The following is a 25,312-nucleotide window of genomic DNA, read 5'->3' as shown; positions in this document are numbered from 1 at the left end:
TACAACTCCAGTCTCCATAAGTTCACCCTCCACCTTGTCTGAATCCAAAAATTCCAACTGAATCCTGGATGGAGGTAAATGCTAATGCGCCACATGCTGCCGAGTTCAAAATAAGAGGAAACTTTAAAACCCTGATGCCGTAAGCTCCATGGTATAGAACCAGGGTGAATCAGACACAGATTGAGCAGCCGCCCCACAGGCGACTGGGAGCCGCACATAGAGGAAAAAGGTGCAGAAACAGCCCTAGCCTGATCCTCCCACTGAAGCGCTACAAGCTTCACCAATTCAGAGACCGATCTACCCAGAGCCTGTGCTCATGCTGGTTCTGCAAGGGTAAAACACAGTGGCCTCGGACACCTGTGTGGCCCCGAGACTCTGTCTGACAGTCCATGCACAATGCTCCTGAGTCCACCTGTGCACACAGTTATCTTAACGGACGATTTTTCCCTTCAAAAGCGTTAACAACATTGTTTTTTAAAATTTATTTATTTAATAAAGTTGAAAAAATATTTTTTTAAATATTTAAACATTATATTATGCACATCTGCAGAACGGATCTCCTCGTCAAAAACGGGGGAACAGGGTGGGACGACGCAGTTGCATGAAATCTGACCATGCCAGTTAAGTGGTTAAGATTACACTGGGCACAAGTGAAATACAAAGCCATAGTAACACCTTTTGATTTGATGGTTTTGGCTTTGTCCATCATAGTCACCACGCAGCCACACCATGTATAACGGTCGCAGGGTAGACAAATTCTGAGACACAGAAATTAAAGTCACAGGTCACTGAGCAACTGTACAATTTCCTAGAACTGACGAGGCAAAAATAAATAATGAAAAATACTGATACTTAATCTTCCTGTGAGGCAAATAGCTGCAGAGGAGAGGAGCTGAAGAAAGACTTGAACCAGCTGCGTTCACAGGCTGCAGGGTCCACCCGAGTAAGTTTCAATTTCCATTTTCTCAGTGCCGCACAGCAGAAATCACTGTACATTGGAAGAAAGAGTAGGGGAGACCAGCAGCTGTAGGCTCAATCTCCCAGTCCATGGCTGCACTCTCCTTGAAATGCTACTCCCCTGTAAGCCGCTATGAGGAAAACCCACCATCCGGTATAGCACTGCCACCTGGCACCCTCTAACAGGGTGAGGCGCGCATTGTCCCCAGGTCCAGATGGTCTGGACAGAGAACGGAGAGCTGTGGCGGAGTCCGTGCCTGGAGCGCACACACACACCCCCCAAACTCCAGGCCAATCTACCATCCCACAGTCCAGTGTCACCTAGCCTTGCTGCAAGAGAAAGTATTATATTTACAAACAAAGTGAACATTCAGTTTTTTCAAAGTATTCGCCAGAGTAGTCTATGCAAAATTGCATGCACTCAAACCACTTGGTTAAGTCACTGGACTAGTTAGAAGCTTCTACATGCTGGGCGAAGGTGTCCACTGCAGCTTCTGCTGACTCATAATGAATCCAACGCATTTTGCGCTTAATTTGTGGTAACACGATGAAGTTGCAGGGGGCCAGGACTGGACTGTGCGGAGGATGACCAAGCTCCTGGAAGCAATCATGGGCCAGAAAATCCACCACTTTCCTGCACTTGTGGGCAGGTGTATTGTGATGGAGAAGGGCAACATGAGCATGATTTCTTATATGGTGCCTGGAAATGGCTTCCAACACGTGCGGCAGACACTGGTTGGTGTACCAGTCCCCAGTCACAGCACGACGCTGCACAAGTGGCATGATAGCTACATCACCAGTCTTGGCCATAAAAACAGCCATCATCTGCTTGGCCAAGCTGTGCTCACATAGAAACTTCTGTGATGACACACCTCCAACTGGGCTCCACTGGATCAACTGGTTGGTTTCGGGATCGAAACTGTAGATCAAGCATTCCTCGGCACGGATGATTTCTGAGACAGGGTTTGAGCAACTGCCATCAAACCTGGCAAGCATGTTGCAGTTACCCAAGCTTCCTTCTGCTCTCGAGTCAGCTGATGGGGCACCCAGCATGCAGAAACTTTGCTCATGCCAAGCTTTTGTGGAGTAACAAGCGAATGGATCCAATGAGATGCCTATATCCTTCTCTATCTTGTCATGGTCACCCTGGCACCCACCTCAACTATGGCCCGCATGGCAGTAAAGTTGTCCTCAGTGATGGTTGACAAAGGTCAGCAGCAGCGTTCCTTGTTTTCCAGGGACCGTCTCCAGTGCCAAAATTCTGCAAGCCACTTAAAAACACAGTGGTTTGGGAAAGTGCTTCCTCCCCAAAAGCACTTGCAGTCAGTCAAAAAACTCTCTTGCTATCGCAGAGCACACTTGTAGTCGTAGAAGATCATGGCTCTCCAGTGGCCTCTGTTTAGCTCAGTAACAAGTTTGTGAAGGAAGTGAACATGCGGACTTCTTTGTTGTGCAGTGATGCTTATATACGGTTCTGTGCCTTGACATTTCACAAGAACTTGTGAAACTTGTGAAATGAATGCTAACAGAGGGAAAGAGTAACACACACAATTGGGAGAGTGTTCTATTGAATCCTCATTTATCAATAGTGCAGGAGGCACCTAAAACCACATGGTTACAAAGATCTAAAGGGCTTTATTGAAGTGGTTCTGAATATTCTATCCTGAAGAAAAGGAAAAATAACACAGCTGAGCACATGTTGAATTATCATTTTGAACTGTGCCCCTGATGAAGTCCCACAAGTGGACGAAACGTGTAGGTACGTCATCCTAACAGCCTGCATCCACTATAGGAGATCAGTCACCTATGAGCTCACACCAGTAAGGGTAGGGTGATTTTCAAATTACACCCCCTGAATTATAGCCGGTTATGTGTTAGCATATGTTCTACTGAATACTATGTTAATTCTTTGGATAAGTTTTTAAGAAAAATTTTATTTTTTTTACCTCTGTTCATATACCAGGAATAAAAATTCCAAAAATTTGGATTTGGAGTGACCATTCTGGAAAAAGGGTATACACAATTTTGCAGGGACAATTCCCTTAATAACACATTGAAAGTATCTCTAGTGCACCTAGGGTAATAATTTTTGCATTTCATTAAATTTCATATACCGCTCACACCATATACCTCATACTCTGCACCCCCTCTTCCATATACTATGCTGCAACCCGAGGTTACTTGCCATCCCGGGACTTCGGCAACAAGTAGCAGCAGTAACCAGGAAACAGATGCAGTAACAACCAGATGGTCTCGCAGTGCTTAGTGTGGAGGCACCGGGGACACATGTGGCCACTTACCAGCAGGGGGCAGAAGATGAATTAGTACAGCAGGAAGGGGTGAGACTGTGTGGGGTGAGCGGTGCGGTGACTGGGAGGAGGAGTGGTTGGTGTCGGGCCTGTAGATGATGCGGGTGAGGAGGAGGCAGATAACCGGTTCCACTGCTTTATATATACTGCGCACCAGCGGAGGGGCTGGTGGCTACTGGTGTCCTCTACCCCACACTGGGCAGAAGTTGTGTGGGAACTGGTGAGTTTACACGTGTAAATACTGGTGTATATAGTGCAACATCATTATAGCCTGCCCATTACAGATATACAGCATCTATATATATAAAAAAGGCTAACGCTACACATACACACACTCATGACAGAGCCCCATCTTCCAGCAGTACATCCAGAAACCAGGCAGCTCCTGTTTGAGTAGCGACTGCCCCCCCATCCCCCCCTAATAATTCTGCCCTAGAGTGTACGTCATTTTGACTGTCTTTTAACTAGTATCTATCTTTTACACACACAACAAAATGCATTTCACATTTTAAACAGGAACAATCTCAAAATCATATTTTCTGCAAAATAGAGAAATGAGACTTTTGCCATAATTACTCACATAAGTGCCTTTCAGTTCAGTGGCAGCCTGTTGGTAAGCAGGCATCATCTTCTTACACACACTGCACCCTGAGTGGGGAGAGAACAGTGAGACATATAGTGAGGGCAAGGAGCACATAAAGAGGAGGGCAGTGGGTGGGAAAGGATGACTGCGGTGGTGAATGAAAGTAGTAGATGAAGCAAGCAGGAAGTGAGAGGGAGAAGAAGGTAAAAGACATGTTAGGGGTAAATAAAGGAGATGGACAGTGAATGGTAGAGGGAGGAGGAACAACACAGTAGACATGGAGGGATTGGTAGACAAAGGAAGTGGACAGTGAGTAGAGGTAGTCAGAGGAGTTGGGCAGTGAAAGACAGTAGAGTAATAAGTGGAAAGTTAAAAGGATAGACAAAATAGAGATGGCAGATAATGAAGGTGAGTGGACAGAGAATGCGCAAAGAGAGGAAGAGGGTTTTTAGACGGAGAAGGATAGCGAGGAAGTAGTAGGAAGAGGCTAATATTGAGGGAAAATACAGAGGTGGATAACTGTGATGGAAGTATACTAAAAAATAAGATTTTACTTACCGGTAAATCTATTTCTCGTAGTCCGTAGAGGATGCTGGGACTCCGTAAGGACCATGGGGAATAGACGGGCTCTGCAGGAGATAGGGCACTCTAAGAAAGCTTTGGACTCTGTGTGTGCACTGGCTCCTCCCTCTATGCCCCTCCTCCAGACCTCAGTTAGGGAAACTGTGCCCGGAGGAGATGGACAGTACGAGGAAGGATTTTTGTAAATCTAAGGGCGAGATCCATACCAGCCACACCTATCACACCATATAACTTGTGATAAACATACCCAGTTAACAGTATGAACAACAACATAGCCACGGTTCAACCGAAAAACTATAACATAACCCTTATGTAAGCAATAACTATATACAAGTCTTGCAAAAGAAGTCCGCACTTGGGACGGGCGCCCAGCATCCTCTACGTACTACGAGAAATAGATTTACCGGTAAGTAAAATCTTATTTTCTCTAACGTCCTTGAGGATGCTGGGACTCCGTAAGGACCATGGGGATTATACCAAAGCTCCCAAACGGGCGGGAGAGTGCGGATGACTCTGCAGCACCGATTGAGCAAACAGGAGGTCCTCCTCAGCCAGGGTATCAAACTTATAGAACTTTGCAAAGGTGTTTGCCCCCGACCAAGTAGCTGCTCGGCACAACTGTAATGCCAAGACCCCTCGGGCAGCCGCCCAAGAAGAGCCCACTTTCCTAGTGGAGTGGGCCTTAACCGATTTCGGTAACGGCAATCCTGACGTAGAATGCGCCTGCTGAATCGTGTTACAGATCCAGCGAGCAATAGTCTGCTTTGAAGCAGGAGTGCCAACCTTGTTGGCCGCATACAGAACAAACAAAGCTTCAGTCTTCCTGATTCTAGCCGTTCTGGTCACATAAATCTTCAAAGCCCTGACTACATCCAGGGACTCGGAAACCTCCAAGTCCCGTGTAGCCACAAGCACGACAATAGGTTGGTTCACATGAAAAGATGAGACCACTTTTGGCAGAAAGTGAGGGCGAGTCCTCAACTCTGCTCTATCCACGTGAAAAACCAAGTATGGGCTTTTATGTGATAAAGCCGCTAATTCAGAAACACGTCTTGCCGAAGATAACGCCAACAACCTGACCACCTTCCACGTGAGGTATTTCAACTCCACAGTTTTGAGTGGTTCAAACCAAGGCGACTTGAGGAAACGTAACACCACGTTAAGATCCCAAGGCGCCACCGGAGGCACAAAGGGAGGCTGAAGCACCCCCTTCACAAAGGTCTGTACTTCAGGAATAGAGGCCAATTCTCTTTGAAAGAAAATGGATAAGGCCGAAATCTGGACCTTTATGGACCCTAATTTTAGGCCCAAAGTCACTCCTGTTTGAAGGAAGTGTAGTAGACGGCCCAAATGGAACTCCTCCGTAGGAGCAGCTCTGGCCTCACACCAAGAAACATATTTCCGTCATATACGGTGATAATGTTTTAACGTCACGTCTTTCCTAGCCTTGATCAGGGTAGGAATGACTTCATCCGGAATCCCTTTTTCCGCTAGGATCCGGCGTTCAACCGCCATGCCGTCAAACGCAGCCGCGGTAAGTCTTGGAACAGACAGGGCCCCTGCCGCAGCAAGTCCTGCCTTAGAGGAAGAGGCCACGGATCACCTGCGAACAACTCTTGCAGTTCCGGATACCAAGTCCTCCGTGGCCAATCTGGAACAATGAGTATTGTTCTGACCCTGCTTCTTCTTCTTATTCTCAACACCTTGGGTATGAGAGGAAGAGGAGGAAACACATAGACCGATCTGAACACCCAAGGTGTCACCAGAGCGTCTACCGCTACCGCCTGAGGGTGCCTTGACCTGGCACAATACCGCTTTAGCTTCTTGTTGAGACGGGATGCCATCATGTCGATTTGAGGCAGTCCCCAACGATCCGTGATCTGTGCGAAGACTTCTTGATGAAGTCCCCACTCTCCCGGATGCAGGTCGTGCCTGCTGAGGAAGTCCGCCTCCCAGTTGTCCACCCCCGGGATGAACACCGCTGATAGCGCGCTTACATGGCCTTCCGCCCAGCGTAGAATCCTGGTCGCTTCTGCCATGGCCATTCTGCTCCTTGTTCCGCCCTGGTGGTTTATATGAGCCACTGCCGTGACATTGTCTGACTGAATCAGAACCGGTATTCTCCGAAGCAATTCCTCCGCTTGACGCAGGGCGTTGTATATGGCCCTCAACTCCAGGACGTTGATGTGGAGACAAGACTCTAGGCTTGACCAGAGACCTTGGAAATTTCTTCCCAGTGTCACTGCTCCCCAGCCTCGGAGGCTTGCGTCCGTGGTCACCAGGACTCAGTCCTGAATGCCGAACCTGCGACCTTCTAGTAGGTGAGCACTGTTCAGCCACCACAGGAGAGATACCCTGGTCCTGGGAGACAGGGTGATACTTTGATGCATTTGTAAATGGGACCCGGACCACTTGTCCAAGAGGTCCCATTGAAAAGTCCTCGCATGGAACCTGCCGAAAGGGATGGCCTCGTAGGGAGCCACCATCTTCCCCAGGACCCACGTGCACGGATGCACTGAAACCTTTTTTGGATTTAATAGGTTCCTGACCATGGCTATGAGTTCCTGAACCTTTTCGATCGGAAGAAAAACCTTTTTCTGGTCTAGGTCTAGAATCAGCCCCAAAAAGGCCAGACGCGTTGTAGGGACTAGCTGGGATTTCGGTATATTGAGAATCCAGCCGTGTATCTACAACGTCTTCATGGACAGAGACACGCTGTCCAGCAACCTCTCCCGAGATCTCGCCTTTATGAGGAGATCGTCCAAGTATGGGATAATTGTGACCCCCTGCCTGCGCAGGAGCACCATCATTTCCGCCATTACCTTGGTGAAAATTCTCGGGGCCGTGGAAAGCCCAAACGGCAACGTCTGAAATTGGTAGCGACAGTCCTGCACTGCAAATCTCAGATACGCCTGATGCGGGGGGAATATCGGAACATGAAGGTAAGCATCCTTTATGTCCAGGGACACCATCCAATCCCCCCCCCCCCTCCAGGCTGGCGATGACCGCCCTGAGTGATTCCATTTTGAACTTGAACCTCTTCAAGTACAGGTTCAGAGATTTCAGGTTTAAAATGGGTCTGACCGAACCGTCCTGTTTCGGGACCACAAACAGGGTTGAGTAATATCCCTCTCCTTGCTGGAGATGAGGAACTGTTGAATATACAATTTTTGGATTGCTGCCAACACTAGCTCCCTCTCTGACGGGGAAGCCGGCAGAGCCGATTTGAAAAATCGGCGAGGAGGCAAGTCTTCAAATTCCATCCTGTATCCCTGAGAAACAATCTCTAATGCCCAGGGATCCACCTGCGAGTGAACCCAGACGTGGCTGAAAAACCGAAGACGAGCCCCCACCAGATCTGCCTCCCCTCGGGAAGCCCCAGCGTCATGCGGTGGACTTTGCAGACGCAGGGGAGGACTTCTGCTCTTGGGAACTAGCTGTGTGCAGCTTTTTTCCCCTGCCTTTCCCTCTGGCAACAAAGGATGATCCACGTACCTTCTTGTTTTTATTGGAACGAAAGGACTGCATTTGATAATGAGGTGCCTTTTTTGTATGCTGCGGGGGGACATTAGGTAAGAAATTTGACTTAACAGCCGTAGCCGTAGAGACAAGATCCGAGAGGCCGTCTCCAAACAACTCCACCCCTTTGTAAGGCAAGGACTCCATATGCCGCTTTGAATCGGCATCTCCCGTCCACTGTCGGGTCCACAAGAGCCGCCTAGCAGAAATAGACATAGCATTTATTCTGGAGCTTAATAAACAAACGTCTCTCTGAGCATCCCTCATATACAAGGCAGCATCTCTGATATGCTCTATGGTCATATGAATGGCATCCCTATCTAAGGTGTCAATTTCCGTAGATAAGGAATCTGCCCATGCCACAACCGCACTACAAAGCCAGGCCGACGCTATAGCCAGTCGAGCAATAGTACCTGAATGATTGTAAATGTGCTTTAAGGTAATTTCCTGCCTGCGATCAGCAGGTTCCTTGAGGGAAGCCGTATCCTGAGAAGGCAGTGCCACCTTTTTGGACAAACGTGTCAGCGCCTTGTCAACTTTTGGCGAAGATTCCCAGCGTATCCTATCAGTTTGTGGAAAAGGATACGCCATGAGAATCCTTTTGGGAACTTGTGGTCTCCTATCTGGAGATTCCCAAGCCTTTTCGCACAAGTCACTTAATTCAAATGAGGATGCAAAAGTTACTTCAGGCTTTTTACCTTTATACATGTGTACCCTCGTGTCAGGGACAGGGGGTTCCTCAGTAATATGCAAAACCTCTTTAATGGCAATAATCATGTACCGTATACCCTTTGCCACCTTCAGCTGTAATTTTGCATCTTCATAGTCGACACTAGAGTCAGTATCTGTGTCGGTATCTGTGTCATCGATCTGGGATATGGTGCGCTTCTGAGACCCCAAAGGACCTGGCGCCCCAGGGACAGGCATGGACTGGCTCCCTGACTGATCCCTAGCTTCTGCCTTGTCTAACCTTTTATGCAATAGATTGACATTTGCATTCAAGACATTCAGCATATCCACCCATTCCGGTGTCGGCGTTGCCGACGGCGACCTGACATTCAAGCACTCCCCCTCCACATTAAGCGAGCCTTCCTCATCAAACATGTCGACACACGCGTACCGACACACTTCACACACACACAGGGAACCCCTTTCCTGAAGACAGTATCCCTGTCAAGGCCCTTTGGAGAGACAGAGAGAGAGAATGCCAGCACACACCCCAGCGCAATGACCCTGGAGACCAACACAAAATGTTTTTCCCCAGCAGCGCTGTATAATATGTAAACCGCCAATTATGTGCCCCCCCTCTCTTTTAAGCACCCTTTCACCGTGTGTAAGCAGGGGAGAGTCCGGGGAGCTTCCTCTCAGCAGTGCTGTGGAGGGAAAATGGCGCTGGTGAGTGCTGAGGGAGAAGCCCCGCCCCCTCGGCGGCGGGCTTCTGTCCCGCTCAAACTTAGTAAAATATGGCGGGGGCTCTTTTATATACATGTACAGAGCCCACCTGTACATGTATATATTCTTTTTGCCATGTAGAGGTTTATATTGCTGCCCAGGGCGCCCCCCCCTGTGCACTGCACCCTTACAGTGACCGGAGTATGTGAGGTGTATGGGAGCAATGACGCACAGCTGCAGTGCTGTGCGTTACCTCAGTGAAGCTGAAGGCTTCTGCCGCCTGACGACTTCTGTCTTCTGTACTTCTAGCTCTGTGAGGAGAACGGCGGCGCGGCTCTGGGGGTGGACGCCCAGTAAGAACCTGCGTTCACCCCCTCTGGAGCTAATGGTGTCCAGTAGCCGAGGAAGCAGAGCCTATCTTTGACAAGAAGGTCTGCTCCTCTCTCTTCAGTCCCTCGATGCAGGGAGCCTGTTGCCAGCAGTGCTCCCTGTGAAAAAGGAGTAAAAGGTAGAAAAAAATCCAAACAAAAATGCTTCTAGGCAGAGAACTCTGGAGAGCTCTCTGCAGTGCACCCATCTTGCTCTGGGCACATTGTAAAACTGAGGTCTGGAGGAGGGGCATAGAGGGAGGAGCCAGTGCACACCCAGAGTCCAAAGCTTTCTTAGAGTGCCCTATCTCCTGCGGAGCCAGTCTATTCCCCATGGTCCTTACGGTGTCCCAGCATCCTCTAGGACGTTAGAGAAAATGGATAGTGTGGGGGGGCGGGGGGGGGGATGGAGTAGGCAGGCAGCAAATGAGGGTAGATAAAGAAGGCAAGCAGTTAGGAGGGGTGGGGGGTAGATGGAGGAGGTGGTAGTGATGGAGGGTGAATGGAGATTGACAGTGAGGAGGGGAAAAGACTAAGAAGATGGATAGGGAAGGGGGTAAACAGAAAAAAGGACTGGCAATGAAGTGGGGTAGAAGGAGTAGATGGAAATGAAGTGAGCAGAGTGGGTAGACAGACATCCGGCACAGTGAAGGAAGACATTGAGGAGGGTTGAAGAGGTGGCAGAGAGTGAAGAGGTAGACAAAGAAGGGAGGAACTGAGGAAGTAGTCAGGGAAGGGAAACAGGGAGAAAGTAGTGAATAGAGGTAAACTATGACAAGGTAGACAGACTGGGAGACACAGTATGCAGGCAGATGAACAATGAAGAGGGGGCTAAGTAAGTAAACAAAAAAGGTGGATAGTGAGGAGGAAGGTATAGCAGAAAATGAAAAAGTTAGTTGAAGGAGGTGGACTGTGGATGGGAAACCGATGGAGAGGGAAGCCTTAAGACAAGAATACAAGAGGAGCCCGGGTGGAAGGGAGGAACAGAACAAAAGAGGGGGACAGTGAGGAGGGTGTAGATGAAAGAGGCAGATTTTAAGGAGGGTAGGTGAAGAAGGCGGGCAGTGAGGAGTGTGACTGACAGAGAAAACAGACAGTGAGGTGGAGGGTAGACAGAGGAGGTGGTAGAGAGGAAGGGTAGAAGAAAAAAAAAACGGAGCAAAGATGAAGAGGACAAGCAACAACGTGGATAGACAGATGAGGTGGGCCGTAAGATAGGTCTGATTGAGGTGGCAGACAATGAAGGAAGGTTAGTCAGATAGACAGATGAGGTGGGCAGTAAGACAGGTCTGATTGAGGTGGCAGACAGTGAAGGATGGTTAGACAAAGAATGTAGACAGTGAAGAGGTTAAAAAGAGAATGGTCAGTGAGAAGGTAGATTAAGAGAAGGGGAGCAGTGAGGAAGGGTAGTTACAGAAAGAGAACAGTCGGGGGATGGACAGTTAAAAGGGTAGACATGCAGTGAAAGGGATGTATACACGGAGAAGGTGAACAGACAGTATTAGGGGATTAGATGGAAAAGTGGCACTGTGACGGGCATATGGAGAAAGGGTACAGTGAGGGGTTAGACGAAGAAGAGGGTCAGTTAGGGAAAGTAGAGAGGATGATTATGGAACATTTTAAAAACGGATATGACAGTAAATAGAAGATAAGGAAATAAAGAGTGAGGCAGAGTTGGTGCGAGAAAAGTCAGCCAATAAAATATGAAGGTCTTAAAATACAGACAGTGTGACCATTGCAGGGTGAAGGAGAACCAGGTAATTATATATCTGTGATGGTCCTTCATAATGTGTGTCACTGTTCTGTAGACAGCACAATAGTCTCCGGCCTCGGAGAGGTGCTCAGTGGAACACTACATGATGTATGAGGTTTCCTGTGTTTAGCTTTGTGTGCTTCACATAACCACAGACACTGATTAATAAGGTAAGAATATTCTCCCTAAAAGTTATGCTTTAACTCTTTATTACAGTAAATGAACATATGGAAAACTGACTAGTGTTACAGGCACAGTATTTGATCAAGGGTTAAAAAAGCAAAGTGGTTGATAAAGGATTAAAAAAGAAAAATGCGCTGTCGTTTATTTGTGCTGAAAGCATGGACACATTTCCTAATTATTCCAGGTCAAGGCACAATTGTGGAAGCTGCAAGAATACCCAGGAGCCACTGTCAGTTCAGAAGGGGCACTCACATGGTGCATAAAACATCATGAGCAGCGGGCGGTCTTCTTTCTTCAAGAGCTTCAGGAAATCCTGCAACAAGCCAGACAGAGGTTACGAGTGCGTACCTCAAAATGTAGCTCTAGGTTCCTATTTGTGAACTGCTAATTTAAAATCCTGGCTATTGTACAAATAGTATACAGCAATAGATGTATACTACAAGAGATAACGAGATTTATGGTAAGAACTTAAATCTCTTTCTGCGAGGTACACTGGGCTCCACAAGGATTAACATTGGGGTGTAGAGTAGGATCTTGATCCCAGGCACCAACAGGCTCAAAGCTTTGACTGTTCCCAAGATGCACAGCGCCGCCTCCTCTATAACCACGCCTCCATGCACAGGAGCTCAGTTTCGTTAACCAGCCCAATGCAGTAGCAGGTACCAGAGACGACAGTTGCTCGTAGCCAATTACACCACACACCACAGGAGAGGGTGTCAGCGGCTATGCCATACCAACCCAAAGAAGCTAAGTGCGTCAGGGTGGGCGCCTTGTGGAGCCCAGTGTACCTCGCAGAAAGAGATTTACCAACGGTAAGTTCTTACCATAAATCTTGTTTTCTGCTACGGGGTACACTGGGCTCCACAAGGATTAACATCAGGGATGTCCTAAAGTAGTTCCTTATGGGAGGGGACGCACTGTAGCAGGCACAAGAACCCGGCGTCCAAAGGAAGCATCCTGGGAGGCGGAAGTATCAAAGGCATAGAACCTTATAAACGTGTTCCCTGAGGACCACGTAGCCGCCTTGCACAATTGTTCAAGGGTCGCACCACGGTAAGGCGCCCAAGAAGGTCCTACCGACCGAGTAGAATGGGCTTTGATGGTAGCAGGAACCGGACGACCAGCCTGTACATAAGCATGTGCAATCACCATTCTAATCCATCTGGCCAGAGTATGCTTGGAATCAGGCCAGCCACGTTTGTGAAAACCAAACAACATGAAAAGAGAATCTGATTTCATAATGGAGGAAGTTCTCATCACATAGATACTGAGAGCCCGTACTACATCCAAAGACCACTCTTTGGCAGATAACTCAGGAGAATGAAAGGCCGGAACCACAATCTCCTGGTTAAAGTGGAAGGAAGATACCACCTTGGGTAAATAACCTGGCCGTGTTCTAAAAACCGCCCGGTCACTGTGAAAAATCAGATAGGGAGACTTATAGGATAAGGCACCCAAGTCCGAGACCCTTCAAGCTGAAGCAATAGCCAGCAAGAATAACACCTTAAGGGAAAGCCACTTAAGGTCAGCAGAGGCAAGAGGCTCAAACGGAGACTCTTGTAAGGCCTCCAAAACCACCGACAGATCCCAAGGGGCCACAGGTGGCAGATAATGAGGCTTTATCCGCAACACACCCTGAGTGAACGTATGGACATCAGGCAGGGTAGCAATCTTTCTCTGAAACCAAACCGACAAGGCCAAAATGTGAACCTTGAGGGAGGCCAGATGCAGGCCTAAATCCAGGCCCTGTTGTAGAAAGGCCAATAGTTTGCCCGTACTAAACTTGAAAACGTCATTATTGCGAGACGCACACCAAGTAAGCATTCCAGACCCTATGGTAAATCCGTGCAGAAGCCGGCTTACGGGCCTTCAACATAGTTTGAACGACCGCCTCAGAAAAACCTGTGGCCCTCAGGAAGGAAGCTTCAAGAGCCATGCCGTCAAAGCCAGACGGGCCAAATCCTGGTAAACACAAGGACCCTGAACGAGGAGGTCTGGTCGTTGTGGAAGTAGAAGGGGACGATCCAACGAGAGGCCCTGTAGATCGGAGAACCAGTGCCGCCTGGGCCATGCCGGAGCGACCAGAAGTAGGTTTCCTCTTTCTTGCTTGAACTTCCATATTACTCTGGGCAAGAGTGACACCAGGGGGAACACATACGGCAGCCGAAAGTTCCATGGAATTGCCAGAGCGTCCACGAACGCTGCTTGAGGATCCCTTGTCCTTGCTCCGAAGACCGGAACCTTGTGATTGTGTCGAGACGCCATCAGATCCACATCTGGAAGGCCCCACGTGTCCACGAGAAATTGAAACACCTCCGGATGGAGGCTCCACTCTCCGGCGTGTACATCCTGACGACTGAGATAGTCCACTTCCCAGTTCAGAACGCCCGGAATGAACACTGCGGATATGGCTAGCAGATGGCGTTCTGCCCACTGAAGAATCCGTGATACTTCCCTCATTGCCATGCGGCTTCGAGTGCCGCCTTGATGATTGATGTACGCCACCGTGGTGGCGTTGTCCGACTGTACTTGAACAGGTCTGTTCTGTATCAGATGCTGGGCCATTGTCAACGCATTGAACACTGGGGGTAATTCTGAGTTGATCGCAGCAGCAAGTTTGTTAGCAATTGGGCAAAACCATGTGCACTGCAGGGGAGGCAGATATAACATGTGCAGAGAGAGATAGATTTGGGTGTGGTGTGTTCAATCTGCAATCTAAATTGCAGTGTAAAAATAAAGCAGCCAGTATTTACCCTGCACAGAAACAAAATAACCCACCCAAATCTAACTCTTTCTGCACGTTATATCTGCCACACCTGCAGTGCACATGGTTTTGCTCAACTGCTGAAAAATTTCCTGCTGCGATCAACTTGGAATTACCCCCACTGCCCGCAATTCCAGAATGTTTATCGGGAGTAGTGACTCCTCCTCGGTCCACCGACCCTGGAGAGAGAGTTGTTTCAACACCACGCCCCAACCTCTCAGACTGGCATCAGTCGTCAGCAGGACCCAGTTGGATATCCAGAAGGGACGGCCCCTGCTCAATCGTTGGTCCTGAAGCCACCAGCTCAGTGACAGGTGGTCCTCCGGAGACAAGGAGATCATGTGAGATCTGATCTGGTGAGTCAGGCCATCCCACTTGGACAGAATCAACTTCTGCAGAGGGCGAAAATGGAATTGAGCATACTCCACCATGTCAAAAGCTGACACCATGAGACCTAGCACTTGCAATGCCGAATGAATTGACACTTGCGGACGAGATAGGAAGCATCAAATTCTGTCCTGAAGTTTCAGGACTTTCTCCTGAGACAGGAACAACCGCTGGTTGTGAGTGTCCAATAACGCTCCCAGGCGTACCATGCTCCGAGCAGGAACCAGGGATTTCTTCCAGTTGATCAGCCACGCATGGGCTTTCATGCACTGGACCATCAGATCGAGATGACACAGGAGAAGTTCTGGGGAATTTGCCAGGATCAACAAATCGTCTAAATACGGTAGGATCCTGACCCCTTGACGGCGGAGTGTAGCCGTCATGATGCCATAACTTTGGTGAAAACTCGGGGAGCCGTTGTCAAACCAAAGGGTAACGCCCGAAATTGGTAATGGAGGTTGCCCACCGCAAACCGCAGGTACTGCTGATGAGATACCGCAATAGGAATATGCAGGTAGGCATCCTGTATGTCCAGGGAGACCATAAAGTCCCCAGGCTCCAAGGCCAGAACAATAGAGCGCAGAGTTTCCATACGGAACTTGGAGACCCACACATGCTTATTCAAGGACTTCAGATTGAGAATGGGCCGCGAGGACCCGTTCGGTTTCGGGACTAGGAACAGCGGTGAATAGTACCCCTTGCCTCTCTGAGCTAGAGGCATCTGTACCTCCACTCTTGTGGTCAGGAGGGAATGTACCACAGAGTGCAAAGTGTTTGCTTTTGCCGGATCCAGAGGCACATCTGTCAGGCAAAATCGATGAGGGAGACGATTCTTGAAGGGTACGGCGTAACCTTGAGCGACGACTTCCCTTACCCAGGCATCTGAAGTGTTCTTCAACCATTCCTGGGCAAAACCTAGAAGTCGGCCCCCCACCCTGGGATCCCCAAGATGGAGGCCCACCCTGTCATGCGGCAGACTTGTCAGTTTTGGAAGCAGGCTGACGGGCAGCCCAGGCTCGTTTAGGTCTGGGCTTGGTAGGTCTGGAAGCACGAGTTTGCTTCGGGTATGCCTGACCTTTTGCTTTACCTGGAGTACGAAAGTGCAAAAGGAAAGTACTTTTAGCCTTCTGTGTGGAAGGAGCCGTACTAGGTAGGCAAACTGTTTTAGCAGTAGCCAGATCAGCCACAATCTTATTGAAGTCTTCTCCAAAGAGAATGTCTTCCTTGAAAGGAAGAACCTCCAGGGTTTTCTTGGAATCCATATCCACCGACCAGGATCTCAACCAAAGGATACGTCTGGCCAAGACAGACGTAGTAGCAGCCTTGGTCGCCGGCACCAGAGGCCGCCTCCTTAAGGTACAGAGAAGCCGTGGTAATATATAAGAGACATTGTCGAGCATGCTCAGATGTGTTGGAAGGCAGTTCCGCTTCAACAGCTTCAGCAGCCCATGTCGCTGCAATGGTTGGCCTATGCACAATCCCTCATTAGGGTGTAAACCGCTTTTAAACAACCCTCCACACATCTATCCGTCGGTTCCTTCAGAGAGGTGACGGTAGTTACTGGCAGAGCAGAGGAAACTGCCATGCGCACCACATGAGAATCAACGGGCGAAGGAGTTTCCCAATTCTTACACACCTCCGCAGAGAGAGGATAGCGAGCCAACAGTCTCTTATTCGGTGTGAATTTTGTCCCTGGATTTTCCCAGGATTCCCGACGTATGTCAACCAGGTGTTCAGAATGAGGTAAAACTTGTTTAACCACCTTCTTACGTTTAAACCTACCCGTTTTTTTAGAGATAGCCTCAGGATCATCAGACACCTGAAGAATGAGCCTAATAGCCTCAATCAAATCTGGGACATCCACCATTGATTTCCTCTCCCCATCATAAACATCTGAGTCAGTGTCTGTGGGATCAGTATATGCACCATCCTCCTCAGAGGACGTGTCTGGGATAGCAGTGGATTGGGAGGAGGTACTGGCCCGTTTAGAAGACGACTTAGTCTTAGGTGGGCGAGAGTGACACTTAGATTTGGACAATGACTGGTTCAAATGCTGTAACTGAGTGGAGATTTGATCTGCCCATGGCGGATTAATAGCAGGGACCATAAACTGCTGCACTGGTACAGGTGGTCCCACAGGGGGCACCAATTAAGTTACAAGCGTGTTTAACAGCGTGGAAAATGTAGCCCAAGGTGGGTCCTGTGATGCCCCAGGTGCTACAGACCCACTGAGGGGTAAGGAACCCCTGAACCTGAACTCTCTCAGCTGCCATATTCTCCTCCAGCACGTCTGCGGCCTCACTACAACGCAATGTGGGAGAAGCCCCAGCGTCGTTGCCACGTGTAGCAGACATAACAATGTGCACAATATCGGGTAACCTGGTACAAGGTTTAGCAGCGATATACCTAGCAAGAACACCCAGTGAAGCGTGACTATGACAGCACAAACCGGGAGTTCAAGAGATATATATCTATATGGGGACTATAAATCACAAGTAAAAATACACAGCAAGTATATCTTGTGATACAATCCTATATTATACAGAAAGAAACCTGATACACTTAGCCCCCTTAGGTATAGCAATATAGGAGTAGCCCACTGAGTGAAATACCATTTAATAAGGCAGCCACGCAGCAGCTACATGCACACACACACATATATAGTCACAAGCGTACCATGCAGAAATTATGTACCATAAAACTGCACTGGACTAGCAATACAAAGTAATACTCAGTATGGCTATATGAGTCGACAATTGATATAACAAAGCACAGTAGATGTATATCACAGGGTGTTTGTACCACACAACCCTGAATGTATGCACTCTTTCTTAACTAACACTGACCCAGTGACAGGTAGAATACTTAAGTGTCCTGTATGAAGCACAGCACTGGCTATCAGGCGGCTCTACAGAGGAGGATTTGCCCCAGCTTTCCCAGGAACAGTTCAGCTCTGTCTGTGATGGCTGCTGACAGGGAGTGAGGGAGAGAAATGCAGCTCCAGGGCGGGAACATTTGCAGAAATGGCGCCCTGGGGCTGGGGCCACAGGTGAGACCTGCTCCCACTGCTGGCATCTCCACGGGTGCTGCGGGCATTAAAAAGCGGGATTATTTACATTAAAAGAAAAACCCAGACCTGTGCCCTGTGATTGTCCCTGGTGGCTAGTGGAGCGGCTGCCCAATAACAGTGTCCACGCCAGCGCGCGCACAGCCCGCCTCCCACGGCCGCGCTGGATCGCGGTAAAGTGCGGCCAAAGAGACCCCTTACCTCCCCCGTTCCTGCGGCCCCACGATCCGGGAGGACAGTGGTGTGTGTGACTGAAGTGTGGAAGGAACCGGATCCGCCGCTGCAGTGACCAGGCAACCAGGGCGCAGGAGTATACAGCGCCGCTGGGGGTGATGGAGCTGCAGTCAGAAATGTCTAAGAGACTTTACCTGCTGCAGCCCTGAAGTCCTGTAGAAGAATCTTCTGTTTTTCTTCCAAATAAAGATATCAATAGGCTGCTTAAGGCAGCCCTCCTGTTAAGTGCCTGCTTACTGCATGGCACCAACTTACAAACTGAGCTCCTGTGCACGGAGGCGGGGTTATAGAGGAGGCAGTGCTGTGCATCTTGGGAACAGTCAAAGCTTTGAGCCTGTTGGTGCCTCGGATCAAGATCCTACTTTACACCCCGATGTTAATCCTTGTGGAGTCCAGTGTACCCCGCCGCAGAAAAGGACATTACACATCACCTTAGATGGGTTGGAGATAGAATCCTGGCAAGCGGGGTCCCCGGAATGTCACAATACCGACACCAGAATCCCGGCCGTCAGAATGCCGGCAGCAGGGTGATCGCTGTGCTCGCCACAGGATCCATACCCACTCAATGGGTGTCGTGGACACCCATGAGTGGGAATAGCCCTGGGCAGCTGTGGGCATTACAGACGGTCGGGATCCCGGTGTCGGTATTCTGACCACCGGGATATTAACAACATCCCTCTTAGATATCCCATACAAGCCAAAGAACATAACAGAACTCTATATATAATAGAACTCTCCAATTCTACAGTAATGCATGCATTGTTCTTTATATCCCTACATTAAGGGCACATTATACTGGATATATATTATACCAATGTTGGCAGGATGTTGTTAAACATATATTTAGAATCTAAGATTTGTGCAATACACTGTCAAATGCCTCAGTTCTGATAGGATACAAACCTTTTCACTATCAATATGAAAAATGTCTTTGGCTTCAGGGTTCTCCTCCCACAGCGGTGCTCCCTCTGGATCTTTTAGAAACGCCACCATGGACTGTGGATAGAATGAGAATCAGGGGTAAGGACTGGCATCCACTCCTGAGTGGATGTCCAGCAACGTAATTCTAACAGATTGCTATCATAGTAAAAGGTCAGTAAGCACTTGCAAAAGGTTATTTTCGTTTGCCATTTTTGTGACTTCTTCAGAGACTTGCAGTACATACAGTAGGGTAAGGAGTAGGTTATGACATTACAACAAAAGAAAAAAAAACACAACAAGTTTAAATTGTGCTACCACCTACTACAAAAGGAGCAGGAGCTTCATTCAACCATATCTCCCAGGTCTGTGTGGTTCTAGATCCCAGGGCTGCAAAGGGAAGTGAGGGTGGGCTTGAGGGCATTGTGGTTTATTATTGTTCCACTGAAAAAAAAGTTGTGGTGGAGAAAGGGAAGTTGTGGTGGAGAAAGGGCCATGGTCTTTGGCTAGGAGAACAACCAGGTTAAAATAACTGAACATGTAGGTAGGTGGTAGTGCAGCCTTAAGGTACAAAACATGTCCTCAAATAATAACAGTTTAATAAGACATCAGACAAAAATGTACGAGACAAATTTAAAGAAAGAAAACCAACAGAACCGTACACAAAGTAACATTTGCATGTATAGATCCATTAATAAGCTAAACCCCAGTTATTCTAAATGTTCTTCAATGTGTCATTGTGTAAAAGGTACCTATGTAATATGGAGTTTCTCAAGAGTTATAAATGATTTAAAATATTTTTAAGCTATGCTGAAACTTGCAGTTCAACAGCTGCCAGGTCTAAGTTTTCTAGGAAATGCCTACTTGTTTCAGATAATTTTAGAATCAACAATATAAAGAAAATATACCTTGTAAGTGTTCGGCCTGTTGTACTCTGTATGGAATGTTCCGTCCCTACAAGAAGACACCAGGTAAATATTTATTTCAAGGTGCAAACTATGGTAGGCCCAATATCACCTTAATTTGTTAAATCAATTATGTACACATAAAATATAAAGAATGAGAAATCTAATTGCCTTCATTTGTACACGAGATTTTGCAATACAAAACAAATATATCCTAAAGGCCAGATTAAACTGCATGAAGAAAAGAGCTCTCTTATTACACAGCAGAAAGAAACACTATGAAAGCTCAGCAACTTATCAGCTTGTGTCTCGTGCAGAGTACATTATCACACAGACGCTACTCAGTTCCATTATGTAGTCACATTCAGGAGCTGGTGTTGGTCACTCACTTGTAGTGCAACAGCTCTATGCCGTTTGTCTTCTTACTGGGGTCCACCTTCATCTTCTTACAGAGCTTCCTGCTCTCAGAGTCTCTGGGAATGTAAACAGATACATGAGAAGACAAAAAATAAATCAGGGCAATTCAAGTAGCGACAGCAGCAAGGTGGCAAAGAAATGGTCTAAATGCCGGCATCAAATGGCCACCAACATTTTTATTTGCATACATAAAAGTGGCATTAGTATTGGTGATGTGTGCAACTGCACATTTACGATCACTAAATTGCCACATAGTAGGTTTTAAGCGGCACCGAGGTGTACAGATCTGTCTTCATACATCTAGCCTCAATGAGCCACACAGCGTAAGCCGACAGGTTCCGTGCGACTCCGCTAGCGTCTAGCATCTAGCATCTTTCTTTGCTGAAAATGCTTATTAGACGCAATGCGAAGAATCAGGAGACTGCTAATTTATTTGATATGTAACACTTGTATATCTGTGTGCGACTGAGCCTGTATATGAAGCACAACAGAGCTTGGTATGGAAAAAAGACGTGGCTGCTGCATTGTAACACTTTGTATGCAGGTTCAGAGACTCAGGGTGGAATTCAATTGTTTGAAAAGTTGGTTGGGTGTCTGTTTTTTCCTGTTTATTAGATAGGAAAAAAATAGGATTTTAATACCTACCGGTAAATCCTTTTCTCTTAGTCCGTAGAGGATGCTGGGGACTCCGTAAGGACCATGGGTTATAGACAGGATCCGCAGGAGACATGGGCACACTATAAGACTTTGAATGGGTGTGAACTGGCTCCTTCCTCTATGCCCCTCCCCCAGACTCCAGCTAGAAAACTGTGCCCATGGAGACGGACATTTCGAGGAAAGAATTTATTGTTTAAACACGGTGAGTGTCATACCAGCTCACACCTCAAACATGCCGCAGAACGTGGCATTCAATAGAACACCAGCCAACAGCATGAAAAATACACAGCCATATGCTGAGAAAATATGTAACACAACCTGTGTGTCAACCCAACCAATAATAAGATACTGCATGCCCTGGTATGAACAACGTCAGCAACAGCCTGACTAAAAAGACACACTACAAGAGTGTAACCATAACCAAAACTGCATATACAGTACGCACTGGGACGGGCGCCCAGCATCCTCTACGGACTAATAGAAAAGGATTTACCGGTAGGTATTAAAATCCTATTTTCTCATACGTCCTAGAGGATGCTGGGGACTCCGTAAGGACCATGGGGTTTATACCAAAGCTCCAGACCGGGCGGGAGAGTGCGGACGACTCTGCAGAACAGTTTGAGCAAACATGAGGTCCTCATCAGCCAGGGTATCAAACATGTATGACTTAGCAAAAGTGTTTGAACCCGACCAAGTAGCTGCTCGGCAAAGTTGAACCGCCGAGACTCCTCGGGCATGCTCCCAAGGAGAGCCCATCTTCCTAGTAGAATGGGACTCCATCGACATCGGTAATGGCAATCCAGCCGTAGAACGAGCATGTCGAATCGCATCACAGATCCAGCATGTAGCAGACTGGATAGAAACAGGCGCCCTAAATGTGCAGGGAGCCTACCGGACAAACAGAGCCTGTTTACCCAATCTGAGCCGATCTGACGACATAAATGTTCAGAGCCCTGACTACATCGAGAGACTTTGAATCAGCCAATGCTTAAGTAACCACAGGCAACAAAATAGGCAGGGTCCTGTGAAACATAGAAAACACTTTTGGCAGAACTATTTCCCTAGTTCTCAATTCCGCTCTAACCACATGAAAGATCAAATAGGGGCTCTTGTGAGACAAAGCCGCCACTTCCGACACCCGCAGTGCGGACGCCAAGGCCAATAACATGACCACCGTCCAAGAGAGAAATTTCAACACAACCTTTCATAAAGGTTTCAACCATTGTGACAATTAGAAACTGCAACACCACGTTAAGGACCCACGCTGCCAGTGGAGGCCCAACAGAGGGTGGATGTGCAGCACTCTTTTCACAAAAGTCTGGACTTCCGGAGAGGTGGCCGATTCTTTTTTTTTTTTTAAGAAAATTTATAAGGCCGAAAATTGTACTGAAATGGAGCCTAACTTTAGGCCTGCATCCACACCTGCTCGCAAAGAATGGAGAAAAATGACCCAGCTGAAAGTTTTCCGTAGGAGCCTTCCAGGATTCACACCAAGACACCCACTCCCTCCAAATATGGAGGTAAAGCTTCACCGTTACTGCTTTCCTAGCTTGAAGCAAAGTGGAAATTACGTCACCAGAAATACCCTTTCGGCTAGGATATGGCGCACAAACGCCCAGCCGTCAACCGCAGCCGCGGTAAGTCTTGATACACGGCCGGTCCCTGCTGCAACAGGTCCTCTCGTAGGAGAAAAAAAGGCTATGGATCTTCTATGAGCAAGTCTTGAAGATCTAGATACCAAGCTATCCTTGACTAGACCGGAACAATGAGTATCGCCTAAACCCTTGTTCTTCCTATGTGTATCACCTTCGGAAAGAGTGAAAATGGAGGGGACACATAGACCGACTGCAAACATCCAAGGTGTCACGAGGGCGGCCACAGCTATAGCTTGAGTGTTTCTTTACCTGGACCACTATCCTTGAGGTCTCTCGTTGAAGCAAGACGCCATCCTGTCCCATTGAGGCACTACTCAAAGACTTGTCACTTCTGTGAAAACTTCTCGATGACGACTACATTTCTCCCTGATGGAGATCGCAGCTGCAGAGGAAATCTACTTCTCCGTCGGCTACATCCGGACCGAAGACTGCTAAAATAGCATTTTCCTGCCCTTCCGCTCAGCGGAAAACTTATGCGGCTTCTGCTATTGCGGCTTCGCTCCTTGTTCCGTCCTAGTGGCTTACTTACACCACTGCCGTTAAGTCGTCCGACAGAACTAAAACGGGCAGATCTCGAAGTAGATATTCATTGAAATTAGCTCTTAATTCAAGAATGCTTATTGCCGACAAGCTTCCCAGCTTGACCTTTTTCCCCCTGGAAATTCTTCCCTCGGAAAGACTGCTCCCCAGCCTTGGAGACCTGCATGTATGGACACCAGGATCTAAACATGGATCGCAAACCTTCGACCCTCTAAGAGGTGAGAATGCAGACACCACAGGAGCGATATCCCGGTTCTTAGGATTATTTTCCGGTGCATGTGCAGGTGAGACCCAGACCACATGTCCAACTGGTCCCGTAAAAACCTTGTCATTTGACCTGCTCACCGAAAAGGCCTCGTAGGCCGCAACCACCTTCTTCAGCAATGGAACATATTGATGGTTTGTCACTGCAAATCTGATCCGACTCTGGATCCTCAGATCTCTTTCCACAGAAAAAAACAAACTCTGAACAGTTCAGTATCTAATCTTATACCCACCGCAGACATCTGCGTCGTTGGGAGCATCAGCGATTCTCTGTGTTGAACAACTGTCAGAGAGAACCACGATTTGTACCACTTGTTTCTTGACCTCGCCGTAGTCAGGAGAGCGTCTCAGTACAGAACAATAATGGCTCTCACTATCGAAGGAAACCCATCATCCTGCCATCACTCCGGTGAAATGGCCAAGACAATCCTGGATAGCAAAACCAGGCAAGCTTAATGCAGATGAAACCGCACTTAAATTCTAATTATACGTGTTGAAGATCCCAGGCCTGAGAGATTCCACCTTGTAGGTCAACCTCTTGAGTAGAAACCTTTTTTTTTTTTTTTTTTTTTTTTTTTAACGACAGGGACAGCAGGACAAAGTCCTGATCCCGACGCAACTCTGGTATGGCGTCGCATACTACCTCCTCTTCCAGAGGAGAATCGGTAAGATCTATCTGAAAAAACAGAGCGGGGTATCATCTGGAACTCCAGTATGTCCCCCCTTTGGATTCTATTTGTAACTCACTGGCCCAAGTCCATACCAGGACTGACTGAAGAGCACCAGACGAGTTCCCACCGGAGTGGGCTCCAGCAAGATAGAACATGCGTAGGATGTGGTAGAAACAGAAGACGATATCTGCTTCTGCAACCTTGAAAAGGCTGCAGACCGCTAACCTTTCCACCTTCCACTATCTGCAAAGAAAGGGAAAATAAGATTTTACTCACCGGTAAATCTATTTCTCGTAGTCCATAGTGGATGCTGGGACTCCGTAAGGACCATGGGGATTAGCGGCTCCGCAGGAGACTGGGCACAACTAAAGAAAGCTTTAGGACTACCTGGTGTGCACTGGCTCCTCCCACTAAGACCCTCCTCCAGACCTCAGTTAGGATACTGTGCCCGGAAGAGCTGACACAAATAGGAAGGATTTTGAATCCCGGGTAAGACTCATACCAGCCACACCAATCACACCGTATAACTCGTGATACTATACCCAGTTAACAGTATGAAATATAACTGAGCCTCTCAACCGATGGCTCAACAATAACCCTTTAGTTAGGCAATAACTATAAACAAGTATTGCAGACAATTCGCACTTGGGATGGGCGCCCAGCATCCACTACGGACTACGAGAAATAGATTTACCGGTGAGTAAAATCTTATTTTCTCTGACGTCCTAAGTGGATGCTGGGACTCCGTAAGGACCATGGGGATTATACCAAAGCTCCCAAACGGGCGGGAGAGTGCGGATGACTCTGCAGCACCGAATGAGCAAACTCTAGGTCCTCCTCAGCCAGGGTATCAAACTTGTAGACTGTTGCAAAAATGTTTGAACCCGACCAAGTAACAGCTCGGCAAAGTTGTAAAGCCGAGACTCCTCGGGCAGCCGCCCAAGAAGAGCCCACATTCCTCGTGGAATGGGCTTTTACAGATTTAGGGTGTGGCAGTCCAGCCGCAGCATGTGCAAGTTGAATCGTGCTACAGATCCAGCGAGCAATAGTCTGCTTAGAAGCAGGAGCACCCAGCTTGTTGGGTGCATACAGGATAAATAGCGAGTCAGTTTTCCTGACTCCAGCCCTTCTGGAAACATATACTTTTCAGGGCCCTGACTACGTCCAGTAACTTGGAATCCTCCAAG

The 25,312-nt window shown here is 48.0% G+C and overlaps 1 protein-coding gene across 1 annotated transcript in view; it reads right to left on the bottom strand.

The window, feature by feature from the left end:
* The window catches only part of PDIA5 (protein disulfide isomerase family A member 5), a 295,349-nt gene that overhangs the window by 170,359 nt on the left and 99,678 nt on the right, over nucleotides 1-25,312 (bottom strand). Inside the window, exons 4-8 of the mRNA XM_063934059.1 lie at nucleotides 20,311-20,394; nucleotides 19,925-19,970; nucleotides 19,002-19,094; nucleotides 11,899-11,959; nucleotides 3,847-3,914 (exon numbers count right to left, since the gene is read on the bottom strand). Coding sequence (XP_063790129.1) covers nucleotides 3,847-3,914; nucleotides 11,899-11,959; nucleotides 19,002-19,094; nucleotides 19,925-19,970; nucleotides 20,311-20,394 — 352 coding nt within the window. The remainder of the gene's footprint in view (nucleotides 1-3,846; nucleotides 3,915-11,898; nucleotides 11,960-19,001; nucleotides 19,095-19,924; nucleotides 19,971-20,310; nucleotides 20,395-25,312) is intronic.

Source organism: Pseudophryne corroboree, chromosome 7 (genome assembly GCF_028390025.1).
Source record: "Pseudophryne corroboree isolate aPseCor3 chromosome 7, aPseCor3.hap2, whole genome shotgun sequence".
Taxonomy (NCBI): domain Eukaryota; kingdom Metazoa; phylum Chordata; class Amphibia; order Anura; family Myobatrachidae; genus Pseudophryne; species Pseudophryne corroboree.
The sequence above is the reverse complement of the archived record's forward strand: the minus strand, read 5'-3'. Positions and strand labels throughout refer to the sequence as shown.